Below are 18,990 nucleotides of genomic sequence, written 5' to 3'. Positions count from 1 at the left end.
CCCCGTAGAGACGGTGCGTGCTCCCAGACCACCAATAACCAGTAAAAATATATTTAAGCATAAAAATTCAAAAAGAAAAATAATATAGCACCTTCAACTGCACCACAGACTAAAACAGTTAAATATGGTCTATTAAACATTAGGTCTCTCTCTTCTAAGTCCCTGTTAGTAAATGATAATAATTGATCAACATATTGATTTATTCTGCCTTACAGAAACCTGGTTACAGCAGGATGAATATGTTAGTTTAATGAGTCAACACCCCCGAGTCACACTAACTGCCAGAATGCTCGTAGCACGGGCCGAGGCAGAGGATTAGCAGCAATCTTCCATTCCAGCTTATTAATTAATCCAAAACCCAGACAGAGCTTTAATTCGTTTGAAAGCTTGACTCTTAGTCTTGTCCATCCAAATTGGAAGTCCCAAAACCAGTTTTATTTGTTATTATCTATCGTCCACCTAGTCGTTACTGTGAGTTTCTCTGTGAATTTTCAGACCTTTTGTCTGACTTAGTGCTTAGCTCAGATAAGATAATTATAGTGGGCGATTTTAACATCCACACATGCTGAGAATGACAGGCTCAACACTGCATTTAATCTATTATTAGACTTAACTGGCTTTGCTCAAAATGTAAATGAGTCCACCCACCACTTTTCATATCTTAGATCTTGTTATGACTTATGGTATGGAAATTGAAGACTTAACAGTATTCCCTGAAAACTCCCTTCTGTCTGATCATTTCTTAATAAACATTTACATTTACTCTGACGGACTACCCAGCAGTGGGGAATAAGTTTCATTACACTAGAAGTCTTTCAGAAAGCGCTGTAATTAGGTGTAAGGATTTGACTTCCTTCTTTATGTTCTCCTAATGCCATATACCCAACAAGTGGAGAGTAGCTACCTAAACTCTGTGAGTGAGATAGAGTATCTCGTCAATGGTTTTACATCCTCATTGAAGACAACTTTGGATGCTGTAGCTCCTCTGAAAGAGAGAGCTTTAAATCAGAAGTGCCTGATTCCGTGGTATAACTCACAAACTCACAGCTTAAAGCAGATAACCCGTAAGTTGGAGAGGAAATGGCATCTCACTAATTTAGAAGATCTTCACTTAGCCTGGAAAAAGAGTCTGTTGCTCTATAAAAAAGCCCTCCGTAAAGCTAGGACATCTTACTACTCATCACTAATTGAAGAAAATAGAACAACCCCAGGTTTCTTTTCAGCACTGTAGCCAGGCTGACAAAGAGTCAATCAATCAATCAATCATTTTATTTATATAGCGCCAAATCACAACAAACAGTTGCCCCAAGGGCACTTTATATTGTAAGGCAAGGCCATACAATAATTACGTAAAAAACCCCAATTGTCAAAACGACCCCTGTGAGCAAGCACTTGGCGACAGTGGGAAAGAAAAAAAAAAAAGAGTCAGAGCTCTATTGAGCCAAGTATTCCTTTAACTTTAACTAGTAATGACTTCATGACTTTCTTTGCTAATAAAATTTTAACTATAGCGAAAAAAATTACTCATAACCATCCCACAGACGTATCGTTATCTTGGGCTGCTTTCAGTGATGCCGGTATTTGGTTAGACTCTTTCTCTCCGATTGTTCTGTCTGACTATTTTCATTAGTTACTTTCCTCCAAACCATCAACATGTCTATTAGACCCCATTCCTACAGGCTGCTCAAGGAAGCCCTACATTAATTTAATGCTGTCGATCTTAATATGATTAATCTATCTTTATTATTTGCTATGTACCACAGGCTTTTAAGGTTGGCAGTAATTAAACCATTAACTTAAAAGCCATCACTTGACCCAGCTATCTTAGCTAATTATAGGCAATCTCCAACCTTCCTTTTCTCTCAAAAATTCTTGAAAGGGTAGTTGTAAACAGCTAACTGATCATCTGCAGAGTGAATGGGCTATTTGAAGAGTTTCAGTCAGGTTGTAAAGGCACGCGCTGCGGTGGTTGAATCATATTTATCTAATAGATTACAATTTCTTCATGTTAATGGGGAATCTTCCAGAGGACACACACCAATTAGCTAAACTGCAGGATTGTCTTACAGACATAAAGACATGCATGACCTCTAATTTCCTGCTTTTAAACTCAGATAAAACTGAAGTTATTGTACTTGGCCCCACAATCTTAGAAACATGGTGTCTAACCAGATCCTTACTCTGGATGGCATTACCCTGACCTCTAGTAATACTGTGAGAAATCTTGGAGTCATTTTTGATCAGGATATGTCATTCAATGCGCATATTAAACAAATATGTAGGACTGCTTTTTTGCATTTGCGCAATATCTCTAAAATTAGAAAGGTCTTTGTCTCAGAGTGATGCTGAAAAAACTAATTCATGCATTTATTTCCTCTAGGCTGGACTATCGTAATTCATTATTATCAGGTTGTCCTAAAAGTTCCCTGAAAAGCCTTCAGTTAATTCAAAATGCTGCAGCTAGAGTACTGACCGGGGACTAGAAGGAGAGAGCATATCTCACCCATATTGGCCTCTCTTCATTGGCTTCCTGTTAATTCTAGACTAGAATTAAAATTCCTTCTTCTTACTTATAAGGTGTTGAATAATCAGGTCCCATCTTATATTAGGGGACCTCATAGTACCATATCACCCCAATAGAGCGCTTCGCTCTCAGACTGCAGGCTTACTTGTAGTTCCTAGGTTTGTAAGAGTAGAATGGGAGGCAGAGCCTTCAGCTTTCAGGCTCCTCTCCTGTGGAACCAGCTCCCAATTCAGATCAGGGAGACAGACACCCTCTCTACTTTTAAGATTAGGCTTAAAACTTTCCTTTTTGCTAAAGCTTATAGTTAGGGCTGGATCAGGTGACCCTGAACACATCCCTTAGGTTATGCTGCTATAGACATAGACTGCTGGGGGGTTCCTATGATGCACCGAGTGTTTCTTTCTCTTTTTGCTCTGTATGCACCACTCTGCATTTAATCATTAGTGATTGATCCCTGCTCCCCTCCACAGCATGTCTTTTTCCTGGTTCTCTCCCCTCAGCCCCAACCAGTCCCAGCAGAAGACTGCCCCTCCCTAAGCCTGGTTCTGCTGGAGGTTTCTTCCTGTTAAAAGGGAGTTTTTCCTTCCCACTGTTGCCAAGTGCTTGCTCACAGGGGGCTGTTTTGACCATTGGGGTTTTTCCGTAATTATTGTATGGCCTTGCTTACAATATAAGCACCTTGGGGCAACTGTTTGTTGTGATTTGGCGCTATATAAATAAAATTGATTTGATTTGATCAACCCAATCCCGAATAAGTGGTTGAAAATGAGTGAGTGAGTGCGCAGTCACTATATGGGATGGCCGTTGGACTACCAATATAGGTTTAGACCAGGGTTCAATTCCAGATGTGTGCTTCAGTCTGCATGACACTACAAAGCTGACACTTCATCTGCATTGTCCCGGTAAACCCACCTGTAAATGAGTACCGACCTTGATTTGGAAGTAACCTGCGATGGATTGTCATCCCATGCAGGGGTAGTCGTAGACTCTTAAAAGGAACCCCGACTATAACATCAAATTTGTCAAAAAATTGAAACACTGACATCTGCTATTATAATATATAGTTAGAAGTGCCATAAACAAGTCTTGAATTATATAAAATAGCATTTATTTATCACGTATATAAATACAACGCGGCCAGCCATGTTTTTGCCTGCGCAATGCATTCTGGGGGTGATGACGTGGAAAGGTTTCTGAAATCTTTCATGCAAGCGAAACAGTGTTAAAGCTAGTTCTTCTACCGAGATAAATGCCACATTGCACGGCTTTTGGATGCAATTTTCAGTCTAAGAGCAACAAAGAAAGCGAGGGTAAGCCTTGATTGCTTTCCAAAAGAAAAAAGTTAAGGAAAAGTGGGAGGATGCTTGTAGAAGAGTGCAGTTGCCGAAAGACCCCGGCTGTGCTCACGTCACTTCAACGCGGATGCATTTGAGGCTTTTCATCGACCTCAGCTAATGAGGGAGCTTGTTGGTGTTTCTGGATACAAACGACGTCTTAAACCAGATGCAGTGCCCGTCATATTTCCCCACAAGAAGAAAAATCGTCCACGAGTAACTAGTGAAAATAGGACTAAAACACGCGAAAGAGCAGCAGACGCTCTCTTGCTCTGTCGGCATCGGCAAGCGGCCCCCGCACAGACACCACCTACAATGGCCAACTCTTGCTTGATCAGAGTGTTGATCTTCATTTCTGACAGTATTTTCAAAGTTCTCTTCCTCACACTGCAGATCACGCTCTGGTTCGAACTGAAAAGGGTGAACAGAGGAGCTCATCGTTGCTAATCACCGCTAGTTGTAATGTAAACACGGGAAGCCCTGCAGCTGTTTGACGTCACTACCCAGAATGCATTGTGTTACAAACAACAATGGCGACCTATGTAGAAATAAAGTTTCTTAAAATATCATAAAACTTCACATTATTTTTGCAAATTTTGTCCCATAGTTATGTTACTAATATCACAACAAGTCATATAGAATAAACATGTACGAGGTCTGTTAGAAAAGTATCCGACCTTATTATTTTTTTCAAAAACCATATGGATTTGAATCACGTGTGATTACATCAGACATGCTTAACCCTCGTGGGCATGCAAGAGTTTTTTCACGCCTGTCGGTTACGTCATTCGCCTGTGGGCAGTCTTTGAGTGAGGAGTCGCCCACCCTCTCATCATTTTTTCATTGTTTAGGAATGGCTCAGAGACTGCTGCTTTGTTTGATAAAATTTTTTTCAAAAACTGTTAGGCACAACTGAGTGGACACCATTCAATAAATTCAGCTGGTTTTCGGTAAAAATTTTAACGGCTGATGAGAGATTTTGGTCTGGTAGTGTCACTTTAAGGATGGCCCACGGCTCCTGACGGCGATCTGCGCTTCGAGGCAGCAGCGTCTCGCCGTTTCAAGTTGAAAACTTCCACATTTCAGGCTCTGTTCACCCAGTAAGTCGTCAGAGAACAGAGAACTTTCAGAAGAAGTCGGCATGAGGAGTTTATTCAGACATTCCATTGTTAACGGACATTTTGTAATGAAAGAACGTCCGGGCAGAGTCGCATGTCGGGCCGGACCTGACCGCGGGGGGTCGCGACAGGAAAAACACCTCCGTTGGAAACCTTAATGGGCAAGTTGGAACATGCCCAAGCTGTTAAACAATTTCTCAGTTACTCACTTGTTGAAAGCCATCAAAAGCCGCCTGAATTTTACAAATGGTTTTCAACACGGAGGTGTTTTTCCTGTCGCGGCGCACACAGATTCGCCGAGTCGTTTCCGTGACGACTCGACGAATCTGCCCGCACGTCTTTCATTACAAATGTCCTTAAACAGTGGAATGTCCGCATAAAGTCCTCATGCCGGCCTCTTCTGAATCTTCTCTGTTCTCTCACGACGTCCTGGGTGAATTAAGCCTTAAATTAGGATGTTTTCAGGTCGAAACAGGCCGACGACGGCACCTGGAAGCGCTGCGCGACGTCCTGCTCCATGGGAAGTCCTTACAGCGACAGAAACACCCCATAATCTCTCATCAGCCGTTAAAATTTTCACCGAAAACCAGCTAAATTTCTCGAATAGTGTCCACTCGGATATTCCTCACAGGTACAGAAAAAATTTGGATAAAGCAACGCGCGCTGTCTCGAGCAGCGTGTGAAACAAAGGAATTCATCCGAGAGGGCTGAACCACATCTCACTCAAGGCCTGCCCACAGGGAAATGATGTCACCGACATGCGTGAAAAAACTCACGCAGGCGCACGAGGGTTCAAGCATGATTGGTGTAATCGCACGTCATTCAAATCCATATAGTTAAAAAAATAAAAGTGTCGGTTTCTTATCTAATAGACCTCGTATTTATAGTCGAGGTTACTTTTAATTGCTCTTGTGAAGCACTAGCCCAATGTGGGCATCAGGCCCTATGCTGGACTTCTCTTCAACTGATGAACAAATGAGAGCTGTGTGGAAATGTCTCTTTTTTGTTTTTACCCGTAGGTGGAATCAACTTACATTCTGTACAGTTGTGCTCATACGTTTACATACCCTGGCAGAATTTTAGATATTTCCCCTCCCCATTTTTCAGAGAATAAGAACGATAACACCAAATGTTTTTCCACTCATGATTAGTGGTTGTGTGAAGTCATTTATTGTCAACCGTTTACTCTTAAATCACAATGACAACAGAAACTACCCAAATGACCCTGATCAAAAGTTTAAATACTCCACTTCTTAATACCGTATGTTGCCCCCTTTAACATCAGTGACAGCTTGGAGTCTTTTGTGGTCATTGTGGATGAAGCTCTGTATTTTCTTTAAAGGTAAAACTGCCACTGAATATGTCTTGGACATCACTTATGTAGAAATACAAACACTGTGGGACTCTATGGTATTGAAGTGACTTTGACAAGACGAACAAACAAACCAACAGACAGACCAACAGAGTCTTGTCGAAGTCAAAAAGTGGGCGTGGAAAGCTCCGAGGGGAGTGGAGCCATATAAAGAGCCACAGGACACAAGTCCATACTTTATCCTGCTGTCTGCCCCTCTCACTCAGACCTCACAGGAAACTCCCAGCTACCCTAGCCCTCTCACATCCACGTCTGTCCCTCTCTCTCTCGCTCCCACCACACTTTTAATTCACACCTCTTTCTCTCTCACACACACACACACACACACACACACAGAGAGCGGCTGAGTTTGACCACAGAGAATGGGCTGCATCCATGTGGAGAATGAATGGATTCTGCAGAGCGGCGGCTGTAGTTGTACTCCTCTACTCTCTGTTACTCACCAGTGAGTATTCTCACGCATACTTGACCCTTTTTTCAAACTTTATGTTTACTTTCAGTCTTGAGATCAATCTTTCCAATTCCACTTTTGTTACTTCATTGCACTACGCTTGTTTTTTTCAGTTGACTCCATGCAAGAAGTGACTTTTTTGCCCAGGCTTTGCTTTTGCTTAGATGTGTTGCGCAGAAAAAAAAGTTTGCTCAGGATTGGAAAACTGCAGTTGAGAATAATTATGCTTCAGACTACATCCTGCAGTGCAAGTGGGTGGAGCCAGTGTGAGCTCCAATGTGCATGAAAGAATAAACCACTCTGGGCACAAATAAGGTTATTCTGCTCCACTTTGTGGGCGGGCTGTGATGTCTAAAGTTACCCAATTTGACCTGCATGCATCCTCTATGCTGTGCGTACACATGACTATGCCACACATGTTGGTTGTATGCAGAGTCCACTCCAAACCAGTCAGGCCTGATACTAATTGTAGGGTGATGTATTACTTGGGTGGAGTTGCTGCTTTGCTGGTTTCAACGTGGGACTAGTTCTAGTTCAGTCCAGTGTGACGACTTCACCAGAGCCCCCGTCTAATTGGCTGGATAAACCCTTAGAGTGACCTTGGGAAGAGATGGTAATTAGATTTGTATGGAAATCTAATTAGATTTTTTTGGAAATCTAATTACTCTGGAACTCTGCCGAGAAAATAAACATATATACAGCGGGTAAAATAAGTACTCAACACATCACCATTTTTCTCAGTAAATATGTTTCTAAAGGTCCTACCGACATGGAATTTTCACCAGATGTTGGTAACAATCCAAGTAAAACACACATACGAGTATCAGACCTTTTTATTTTTTCAAAAACCATATGGATTTGAATCATGTGTGCTTGCATGAGCCAACCTTGAACCTTCATGCGCATGCGTGATTTTTTTCACGCCCGTCGGTTGCATCATTTGCCTGTGAGCAGGCTTTGTGTGAGCACTGGTCCTCCCCCCTCGTTGGATTTTCATTGCAAGGAAAATGTCTGAACGATTTGGAGCTTTGCTGCGTCAAATTTTTCCAGAAACTATGAGAGACAGCCAGGTGGAAACCATTCGGAAGATTCAGACGGCTTTCGGTGACGATCCTATGGGCATCACACAGATTAAGGAGTGTTACAACCGGTTTAAAGACGGCGCACAATGGCGGAGGGTGCGCCACACTCCGAGCGGCCATCGACAGGCTGAAACGACCAGATCATTTCCAAAGTGAACGCTGTGTTGATCCGGGACGTCGTCTGACTACCAGAGAAATTGCAGAAGAGGTGGACATCGGCACTTTTTCGGCACATTCCATTGTTACAGGAGATTTTGTAATGAAAGACGTGCGGAAGTTGGAAGTCTCACAGGACATGTTGTGACATGTCCAGCTCTTACACAATTCCTCGGATACTCACTCGACTGAAAAGCCACCGAAAGCCGTCTGAATCTTCTGAATGGTTTCCACCTGGCTGTCTCTCACAGTTTCTGGAAAAATTTGATTCAGCGCTGCTCCAATCGTTCAGACATTTCCTCGCAATGAAATCCAATGAGGGGGGAGGACCAGTGCTCACTCAAAGCCTACTCACAGGCGAATGACGCAATCGACAGGCGTGAAAACAATCACGCATGCGCACGAAGGTTCAAGGTTGGCTCATGCAAGCACACGTGATTCAAATCCATAAGGTTTTTGAAAAAAATAAAAAGGTCTGATACTTTTTGGACAGACCTCGTATAACAAAACCAAAATAATTAATTACAGAAGTTTTTGTGTAATGTTTTCCTAGCAGAATAAATGTTTTAATGCTTTACTTTTGGCTACCACCTTAAAATATTTGTTCCTGAACCAGTTGTGTGACATAACTATGTATCTTTTGGGCGTTCTATAAAAATTTGTATGGGTATGAGCTATATTTTGCAATATATTCTGCAATATATTCCACTGCTACTGCCACAGGTAACAAACTAAGCAAGACTGAGGACATTCTTCATCCTATCTAGAGCTAGCTCATGATCTCCAACATTATTTCACAGCCCAATATTTATCTCTTCTGGTCATAAACAGGGAAACTATGCCCTATGTTACATTAATTGCCTATTTTACTTTAATCGCCTGCCACTGCTAAATTTCGCTCTGCCTTTCAAAAACGTGCACGACATTCAGAGAAAAATGGGAAGTGAAGTCATTATTTCAAGTAGAAAATCTTTCAAATGTGAAATAAAAGAACAACAATGTTATAAACCTGTTAACATTATTAAAATAATTTTTGTTCCTTGAACTGGTTCAAAGCTGTGCTCTTACACACACTCACTCTAACATATGTATGTTCTTCCTTACACACATATACGAGGTCTGTTAGAAAACTATCCGACCTTTTTATTTTTTGCAAAAACTATATGGATTTGAATCATGTGCATGTGCGGAGGAATTTGCGCGTCGGGATGGAGCCGCTAATGGCGCAGGACAAAAAGCAACGCCATGATGAAGCCTCACAGGACATGTTGTGGCATGTCCAGCTCGTCCACAATTTCTCGGATAGTCACACGACTGAAAAGCCACCGAAAGCTGTCTGAATCTTCCGAATGGTGCAAGAGCTGGGCATGTCAGGGCATGTCCTGTGAGACCAACACGGAGGTGCTTTTGTCCCGCGCCATTAGCGGCTCCGTGGTGAATTCCTCCGCTCCTCTTTCCATGACAAAAAGTCCTGTAACAGTGGAATGTACCGAAAAAGTGGTATGTCCACCTCTTCTGCCATTTCTGTAGTAGTCAGGCTATGTCCCGGATCAACACAGCGTTCAGTTTGGAAATTATCTGGTCGTTTCAGCCTGTCGATTGCCGCTCGGAGCGAGGTGCACCCTCCGCCATTGTGCGCCGTCTTTAAACCGATTGTAACACTCATTAATCTGTGTGATCCCCATAGAATCGTCCCTGAAATCCGTCTGAATCTTCCGAATGGTTTCCACCTGGCTGTCTCTCACAGTTTCTGGAATAATTTGATGCAGCAAAGCTCCAAATCATTCAGACATTTTCCTCACAATAAAAATCCGACGAGGGGGCTGGACCACTGCTCACTCAAAGCCTGCTCACAGGCGAATGACGCAACTGACAAGTGTGAAAAAACTCACGCATGCGCACGAAGGTTCAAGCTTGGCTGATGCAAGCGCACATGATTCAAATCCATATAGTTTTTGCAAAAAATAAAAGGTCGGATAGTTTTCTAACAGACCTCGTATGTATTGTGACTCATACTTAGCATGTTATCTCACATAGGTTGGTTTTAATTTGGCAAAAAAAAATTCATACATGTAAAATATGCATACGAACAACTTACTAAAGGATAACATAAATTATAAAAGATATTTATTTCCAATGTGGTCCTGTTGATAACAATTATACAAAATAAATACATAAGCAAATTAACTGAAGTGCATATACGAGGTCTGTGGTAAAAAAAAAAAAAGCGGTCCTTTTTATTTTTTTCAAAAAATAAATGGATTTGATTCATATGTTTTTACGTCAGACAAGCTTGAACCCTCGTGCGCATGCGTGAGTTTTGTCATGCCTGTCGGTGACGTCATTCGCCTGTGGGCAGGCTTTGAGTGAGGTGTGGACTCCCCCTCCCGTCGGAATCTCTTTGTCTGAGACGCTGCAGGGAGATGGGGCGCGTTGCTTTATCAAATTTTTTCAGGACCGGTGAGGGATATCCGTGTGGACACTATTCGAGAAATTCAGCTCGGTGTAAAGTTTAACGGCTGATGAGAGATTGTGGAGTTTCTTTTGCTTTAAGCACAGCCCACAAAGCGGATCGGCGCAGCGCGGTCGGAGGTGGCATCCGTCTGGCTGTTTCGAGCTGAAAACATCCTAATTTAAAGCTCTGTTCACCCAGGACATCGTCAGAGAACAGAGACGTTTCAGAAGAAGCCGGCATCAGGAGTTTACCCGGACATTCCACTGTTAAAGGAGATTTTGTAATGAAAGAACGTGCGGATGAATTTGCCGAGTCGGAGCCGTGACGACTCGGCAAATCCGTCTGCGCCGCGACATGAAAAACACCTGTGTTGAAAACCATTTGTAAAATTCAGGTGGCTTTTGATGGCTTTCAACAAGTGAGTATCTGAGAAATTGTTTAACAGCTTGGGCATGTTCCAACTTGTCCATTAAGGTTTCCAACGGAGGTGTTTTTCCTGTGGCGACCCCCCGCGGTCAGGTCCGGCCCGACATGCGAATCTGCCCGCACGTTCTTTCATTACAAAATCTCCTTTAACAGTGGAATGTCTGGATAAACTCCTGATCCCGAATTCTTCTGAAAGTTCTCTGTTATCTCACGACGTCTTGGGTCCACAGAACCTGAAATTAGGAAGTTTTCAGCTTGAAACAGCGAGACGCTGCCGCCTCGAAGCGCAGATCTCCGTCAGGCGCCGTGGGCCGTCCTTCCGGCGACAGTAAAACTCCAAAATCTCTCGTTAAAATTTTCACCGAAAACCAGCTGAATTTATCGAATGGTGTCCACTCAGTTGTGCCTTACAGGTTTTGAAAAATTTTTTATCAAACAAAGCAGCAGTCTCTGAGCCATTCCTAAACAATGAAAAATCGACGAGAGGGTGGGCCACTCCTCACTCAGACTGCCCACAGGCGAATGACGTAACCGACAGGCATGAAAAAACTCTCGCATGCCCACGAGGGTTCAAGCATGTCTGATATAATCACACGTGATTCAAATCTATATAGTTTTTGAAAAAAATAATAAGGTCCGTTACTTTTCTCACAGACCTCGTAATGCTAAATATATAATGCAAAAAAAAAAAAAAATCTAATTTGGAAATACATTTTTTAAAAGTTTGCTTACATATACTGCACTTACATATAGTATGTAATCCCTCTCACATACTTAAATGTGCTCTTACTTTCACAGGTGTACATTGCCAGTAATAGATATTGTCCCTCTCACAAACATATACATAAGTCCCTCCACTCAAATATGAGCATATTTAAGAATATATATATGCATGTATGAGTGAGAATAAAATGTACATAAATGTCTTTAAATAAATTATTGGTTGTGTTTTGGTAGAAGCACAAACTTCATTTTATGCGTTAGGTGTTGATTTCTACTTCGTGACGATCACATGGGTGTTGTCTCAAGGCTGAGCCGTCCTCAGTTCTTCACCACATCTAACAGTGATGCTCCATTTCCACAGAGCTGCTACATAGTTGATAGTTGTGTGTCCAACTTGCACTGCAGCGTAAAACTGCAGAAGTATGCACTTGTTTATAACTCTGAAAACAAATGCATAAGATATTTCATTGCGTCACCCACTCCGTGTTGATAATCTGTTTACTTGGATGGCTATTTTTGTGTTGTTTTGGAACATTTTCCCAACAAAGGGGCGAGTCATATGACCTGATGTGTTTACTTTTAAGACGATGTGATTGATCATATGGGTCAGAGGTCAGGCCCTGTGATGTCAAGATTCATTAATTACGCATAGTTTTATTTTACATGAGTAAGAAATTGTTTGAATTCCTTCTTGATAAATTGAAAGGCTTTTCACTGCTTGTGTCACTTTGAGTCTGGATTGATTATTGATTGAAAGAGAGGCTGTTTTTTAAAATATACATTGTACTACTTGTACTTTAAAGCCATCCGAGTTAGCGGAAGGCCTCAGACTTCTTGCTTATCCTACAACAAGCGTATTGAGGGAGTCTGGTATCACATGTCATGTTCCTTAAGAAGAAAAGCAGAAAATATGTTGCAGAACTATAACGACTGCAAAAAAAAAAATGGCTTCTGACAGTTATTTACATCTGCACCTCATATATTGTCCTGCTGTTACAAATTAGTTTAGGGTCAGAGGAGAGGAACATTAGTCAGACGAAGAGCAGCAGGAGGAGGAGGAGTCCCGAAAAATACAATTTAATAAATACCAAACCGACGGCAGCTTGTTAACTGGCGGTTCGGACTCAAAAAGAGGGGCGTGTTCAGGCGTTTTTCATGACACACTGAGCCATTCACGTGTCGTCCCTATATGCATTAATGAGTTCATCATGAATCGGTGCGAGCGGGGCTCTCACCATAGCGACGTCCAGACAAGGGTGTCACTTCGGCTCTTCTGGGTCTCTTTAGAAAACCAATAGGTGACGTAACGCAGGCTTTGTCCAGTATACATAGAGTCTATGGTTAAAAAAAAAAACTAGCCATATTGGTATCAGCATCAACGATACTGGCCCTGTATTTACTTGATATCAGATATTACAGTATTGCATACCACGATTTAAAGGTGGTCTGGATGCAGAGCTAAAACGTAAGGGTGTAACGACACATGTATTTGTATTGAACCGTTTCGGTACGGGACGTTCGGTTCGGTACAGGGCTGTGTACGGGTGAGTTTGCGTTGTTTACATTCCACGTTGTTAATTCCTCGCTAAATCTGGCGACTTTCCAAACCCTCTTGATGACTTATTTTCTCAAAAGCAACTAATGACAAATCTAACTACTTTTCATGGCATTACCGGAGACTTTACTGATGTTTGGCGACCGAAAGAGAAAGTCTCTGTTGTCACCGAGTGGCAGCGGGTCTCCTCCTCCTTCTCCGCTGCCTGCAGCAGCCTGAAAGTGTTGAGCGGAGGGATATCTACAATCCTCCTCACTCGGATTCGCTCAGCCTACTGACCTCGTTTGCTGCACTGATTAAATAGTCCCCAGACTTTGAGAAGCCCTGGCCTTGAGAAATTATTTTATTTTAATAAGTGATGGCCAGTTTTAATGGCAAAATAAATAGACAAACCAAGAATCAAGTTTATTTGTGGTTCTAAATATTTTTATGGTTGTTTTTCTCACATTTTCCCTCTCCCATGTTTTTGTTTTCAAAAGTTTATTTAAAAAGATATATTAACAAACATTAAACAGTTAATAGAAAGAGATAGAAAATAAAACAAACTGTACAAAAGCAAACCGATTCTTTAACATTATTATTTATTTTTTTTTTTAATCCCTTATAGAGTGTGGCAGTTTTGGACAACTTAATTTTTCTGGCAAAAAATATGAAGGTTGAATAAAACTGAACAGGGCTTCATGCTGGAACCCTTGTGCTGCTCTTTACATGTGGAAAGGATTTGTTAAAAGCTGTTTACTATGAATGTATTTTTTATAATATTTCATACATTTGTTGTTTATTTGAGAACATTTTATTAAATTGTTGGTTTAAACAACAAGCAAATTTAGGTTTTGCATTTTGTTCCCATACTGTACTGAAAATGAACTGAACCATGACCTCAAAACTGAGGTATGTATCGAACTGTGATTTTGTGTATCGTCACACCCCTACTAAAAGGTGAAGGCCTTGGTAAATGCATTTTGTTTATACCAGAGGAATGGCCCTGACTCAAACAAGCATCGATTTGGGTCCTGCTTCTAATTTTCATGGCTGTCATTCAGTCATTATGCAGCTTTACAAATTTACATACATACAGCTTTAACAGCTTATCCGAGACCGCAGGGCCTTACAAATATGTCGCGCTGAAATTGCCATGAACCACGCTGCTGGGTGATGTCATTTGACGCCTCTTTGGCATATGTGTGTTGTTGTTCTCCCAGGACATTTGGGGGAAAACCCAAGTTTTAAAGCCAGTTTTAACACTGGAGACAAACATCTTGTCTTGCTCAGTGGACTTTGTCAGCTACAATGACTTTCTGTCACTGGTAGAATCTACCCCATTACAGTGAGGGCTTTACTCCTCATTGGGAAATTCCAAATTTGGTGTTTGTATTGATGAGTTGCCACCCACATGTGAACAGTAAGATGTTCAATTTGAATCTAGAAGAAGTTTAAAAGCTGAACACAAGCTGCAGACTGAGTAATAGCATAAAGCAAAGTGGAAATGTAATAACCCTAACCTGAATTTCCGTCTCTTAGACGCGAGGTTCACCTGCCAATATCAGCACTGGCACAATATTGACGCACTCTTTCTCATGGCCCTCGGCTGCTGAGTAGCATTCCTTCAGTCCCAAGTTGTGTTGGTGGAAGTTGGATTCACGTCATCTGCTGGAGGGCGTGGTCCTTTTTTTTATATAAGTCCTGGCAGATAGTGGCCTTATGTCAGGCTGGGGCGTGTGTGTGTGTGTGTGTGTGTGTGTGTGTGTGTGTGTGTGTGTGTGTGTGTGTGTGTGTGTGTGTGTGTGTGTGTGTGTGTGTGTGTGTGTGTGTGTGTGTGTGTGTGTGTGTGTCCTCTTGGCCTCAAACGTACGACTGAGCTCGCGAGTCAGAAAGTCTGGAGAGGCTATTCTGTCAAACTGCCAACTTGCTTCAGTGATTAGACATGAGAGAGTCAGGTCAGGACGCAGCTGAAACCATTAAAATATGCTAACAAGCACCGCATGTCCTCTGTTCCCTCATCTGCTCGGCTTCACAACCACAACAAGAACAGGACGTTGTTTAAAAAACATTTTCTTTCAGAATTATCTTTATTTTATACTTTGGCTGTGTTTCAAACAATAAGATGCAGAATTATTGTCACCACTATCAGAATGATGATCTAGAAAATAAAGACTATGAGGAGAAACAGCTCATCAAGTGACAATACTTACATAGTGGAACAATGTTAATGAATGGCAGACTCTGTGTTAGCATTTAGATCTTCTTTTTCCAGTTACTGGTATTCTGGTGAGCTTATTCTTCCTTGTTCCCTTGGCACACTACTGCAGTTTTACAGCTGTTGGATTTTTACCAGCACAAAGGAAGAAAAAGTCCTGTCCTAATGTTTCTCCTCCACAGAATTTGGCGGGACAAACAACATGGCCCAGAAACTCCACATAACATTGCTCTCCATCTGTATGATGAGCAACACTGTAGTGTGAATCACAAGTGAAGAGTTTAAACACACTCTCGACTTTATGTGTCATCACTGCTAAAATGGACAGATCCAACTCTGTGATGTCATACCAATCCAAACTGGAACTCGACCTATTTCCCACACGACATGAACATTTACAGTTAGTGGCCTCAGCCGTTGCGTTCCCATTGCTGTTAAGACCGACCATATTCATGCAACTGCGTATGCAATGAGGTAATAATGCTGCAACACTTTCGGTTCTTCTGCCCTTGCTCTCCTTTTGCTTGTATGTCTTGGCACTTGTCTTCTCCTGCATGAGTTAACAACCAATCAGTGTCGAGCTCTGCCCAGCAGTTTTTTTCCTGCCAATCAATCAATCAATCAATTTTATTTATATAGCGCCAAATCACAACAAACAGTTGCCCCAAGGCGCTTTATATTGTAAGGCAGGGGTGGGCATCAAGGGCCGAGACACTGCAGGTTTTCCATGTAACCAATCACCTCACCTGATGAGCTTCTGCTCTGAACATAAACACCTGATCATTAATGAAATCACCTGCTGAGGCGATTGGTTGCACGGAAAACCCGCAGTGTCTCGGCCCTTTATGGCACATGATTGCCCACCCCTGTTGTAAGGCAAGGCCATACAATAATTATGTAAAAACCCCAACGGTCAAAACGACCCCCTGTGAGCAAGCACTTGGCGACAGTGGGAAGGAAAAACTCCCTTTTAACAGGAAGAAACCTCCAGCAGAACCAGGCTCAGGGAGGGGCAGTCTTCTGCTGGGACTGGTTGGGGCTGAGGGAGAGAATCAGGAAAAAGACATGCTGTGGAGGGGAGCAGAGATCAATCACTAATGATTAAATGCAGAGTGGTGCATACAGAGCAAAAAGAGAAAGAAACACTCAGTGCATCATGGGAACCCCCCAGCAGTCTAAGTCTATAGCAGCATAACTAAGGGATGGTTCAGGGTCACCTGATCCAGCCCTAACTATAAGCTTTAGCAAAAAGGAAAGTTTTAAGCCTAATCTTAAAAGTAGAGAGGGTGTCTGTCTCCCTGATCCGAATTGGGAGCTGGTTCCACAGGAGAGGAGCCTGAAAGCTGAAGGCTCTGCCTCCCATTCTACCCTTACAAACCCTAGGAACTACAAGTAAGCCTGCAGTCTGACAGCGAAGCACTCTATTGGGGTGATATGGTACTATGAGGTCCCTAAGATAAGATGGGACCTGATTATTCAAAACCTTATAAGTAAGAAGAAGAATTTTAAATTCTATTCTAGAATTAACAGGAAGCCAATGAAGAGAGGCCAATATGGGTGAGATATGCTCTCTCCTTCTAGTCCCCGTTAGTACTCTAGCTGCAGCATTTTGAATTAACTGAAGGCTTTTCAGGGAACTTTTAGGACAACCTGATAATAATGAATTACAATAGTCCAGCCTAGAGGAAATAAATGCATGAATTAGTTTTTCAGCATCACTCTGAGACAAGACCTTTCTAATTTTAGAGATATTGCGTAAATGCAAAAAAGCAGTCCTACATATTTGTTTAATATGCGCTTTGAATGACATATCCTGATCAAAAATGACTCCAAGATTTCTCACAGTATTACTAGAGGTCAGGGTAATGCCATCCAGAGTAAGGATCTGGTTAGACACCATGTTTCTAAGATTTGTGGGGCCAAGTACAATAACTTCAGTTTTATCTGAGTTTAAAAGCAGGAAATTAGAGGTCATCCATGTCTTTATGTCTGTAAGACAATCCTGCAGTTTAGCTAATTGGTGTGTGTCCTCTGGCTTCGTGGATAGATAAAGCTGGGTATCATCTGCGTAACAATGAAAATTTAAGCAATGCCGTCTAATAATACTGCCTAAGGGAAGCGTGTATAAAGTGAATAAAATTGGTCCTAGCACAGAACCTTGTGGAACTCCATAATTAACCTTAGTCTGTGAAGAAGATTCCCCATTTACATGAACAAATTGTAATCTATTAGATAAATATGATTAAAACCACCGCAGCGCAGTGCCTTTAATACCTATGGCATGCTCTAATCTCTGTAATAAAATTTTATGGTCAACAGTATCAAAAGCAGCACTGAGGTCTAACAGAACAAGCACAGAGATGAGTCCACTGTCTGAGGCCATAAGAAGATCATTTGTAACCTTCACTAATGCTGTTTCTATACTATGATGAATTCTAAAACCTGACTGAAACTCTTCAAATAGACCATTCCTCTGCAGATGATCAGTTAGCTGTTTTACAACTACCCTTTCAAGAATTTTTGAGAGAAAAGGAAGGTTGGAGATTGGCCTATAATTAGCTAAGATAGCTGGGTCAAGTGATGGCTTTTTAAGTAATGGTTTAATTACTGCCACCTTAAAAGCCTGTGGTACATAGCCAGCTAATAAAGACAGATTGATCATATTTAAGATCAAAGCATTAATTAATGGTAGGGCTTCCTTGAGCAGCCTGGTAGGAATGGGGTCTAATAGACATGTTGATGGTTTGGAGGAAGTAATGAATGAAAATAACTCAGACAGAACAATCGGAGAGAAAGAGTCTAACCAAATACCGGCATCACTGAAAGCAGCCAAAGATAACGATACGTCTTTGGGATGGTTATGAGTAATTTTTTCTCTAATAGTTAAAATTTTATTAGCAAAGAAAGTCATGAAGTCATTACTAGTTAAAGTTAAAGGAATACTCAGCTCAATAGAGCTCTGACTCTTTGTCAGCCTGGCTACAATGCTGAAAAGAAACCTGGGGTTGTTCTTATTTTCTTCAATTAGTGATGAGTAGTAAGATGTCCTAGCTTTACGGAGGGCTTTTTTATAGAGCAACAGACTCTTTTTCCAGGCTAAGTGAAGATCTTCTAAATTCCTCTCCAACTTACAGGTTATCTGCTTTAAGCTGCGAGTTTGTGAGTTATACCACGGAGTCAGGCACGTTTGATTTAAAGCTCTCTTTTTCAGAGGAGCTACAGCATCCAAAGTTGTCTTCAATGAGGATGTAAAACTATTGACGAGATACTCTATCTCACTTACAGAGTTTAGGTAGCTACTCTGCACTGTGTTGGTATATGGCATTAGAGAACATAAAGAAGGAATCATATCCTTAAACCTAGATACAGCGCTTTCTGAAAGACTTCTAGTGTAATGAAACTTATTCCCCACTGCTGGGTAGTCCATCAGAGTAAATGTAAATGTTATTAAGAAATGATCAGACAGAAGGGAGTGTTCAGGGAATACTGTTAAGTCTTCAATTTCCATACCATAAGTCAGAACAAGATCTAAGATATGATTAAAGTGGTGGGTGGACTCATTTACATTTTGAGCAAAGCCAATTGAGTCTAATAATA

The 18,990-nt window shown here is 41.6% G+C and overlaps 1 protein-coding gene across 1 annotated transcript in view; it reads left to right on the top strand.

The window, feature by feature from the left end:
- Positions 1-6,532: 6,532 nt before the first annotated feature.
- si:dkey-261h17.1 overlaps positions 6,533-18,990 on the top strand; it is a 63,736-nt gene continuing 51,278 nt past the window's right edge. The window contains exon 1 of the mRNA XM_034173102.1: positions 6,533-6,793. Coding sequence (XP_034028993.1) covers positions 6,724-6,793 — 70 coding nt within the window. The 5' untranslated portion in view covers positions 6,533-6,723. The remainder of the gene's footprint in view (positions 6,794-18,990) is intronic.

This window comes from Thalassophryne amazonica, chromosome 6 (genome assembly GCF_902500255.1).
Source record: "Thalassophryne amazonica chromosome 6, fThaAma1.1, whole genome shotgun sequence".
Lineage (NCBI taxonomy): Eukaryota > Metazoa > Chordata > Actinopteri > Batrachoidiformes > Batrachoididae > Thalassophryne > Thalassophryne amazonica.
This window is presented reverse-complemented; position numbering and strand designations above follow the sequence as displayed.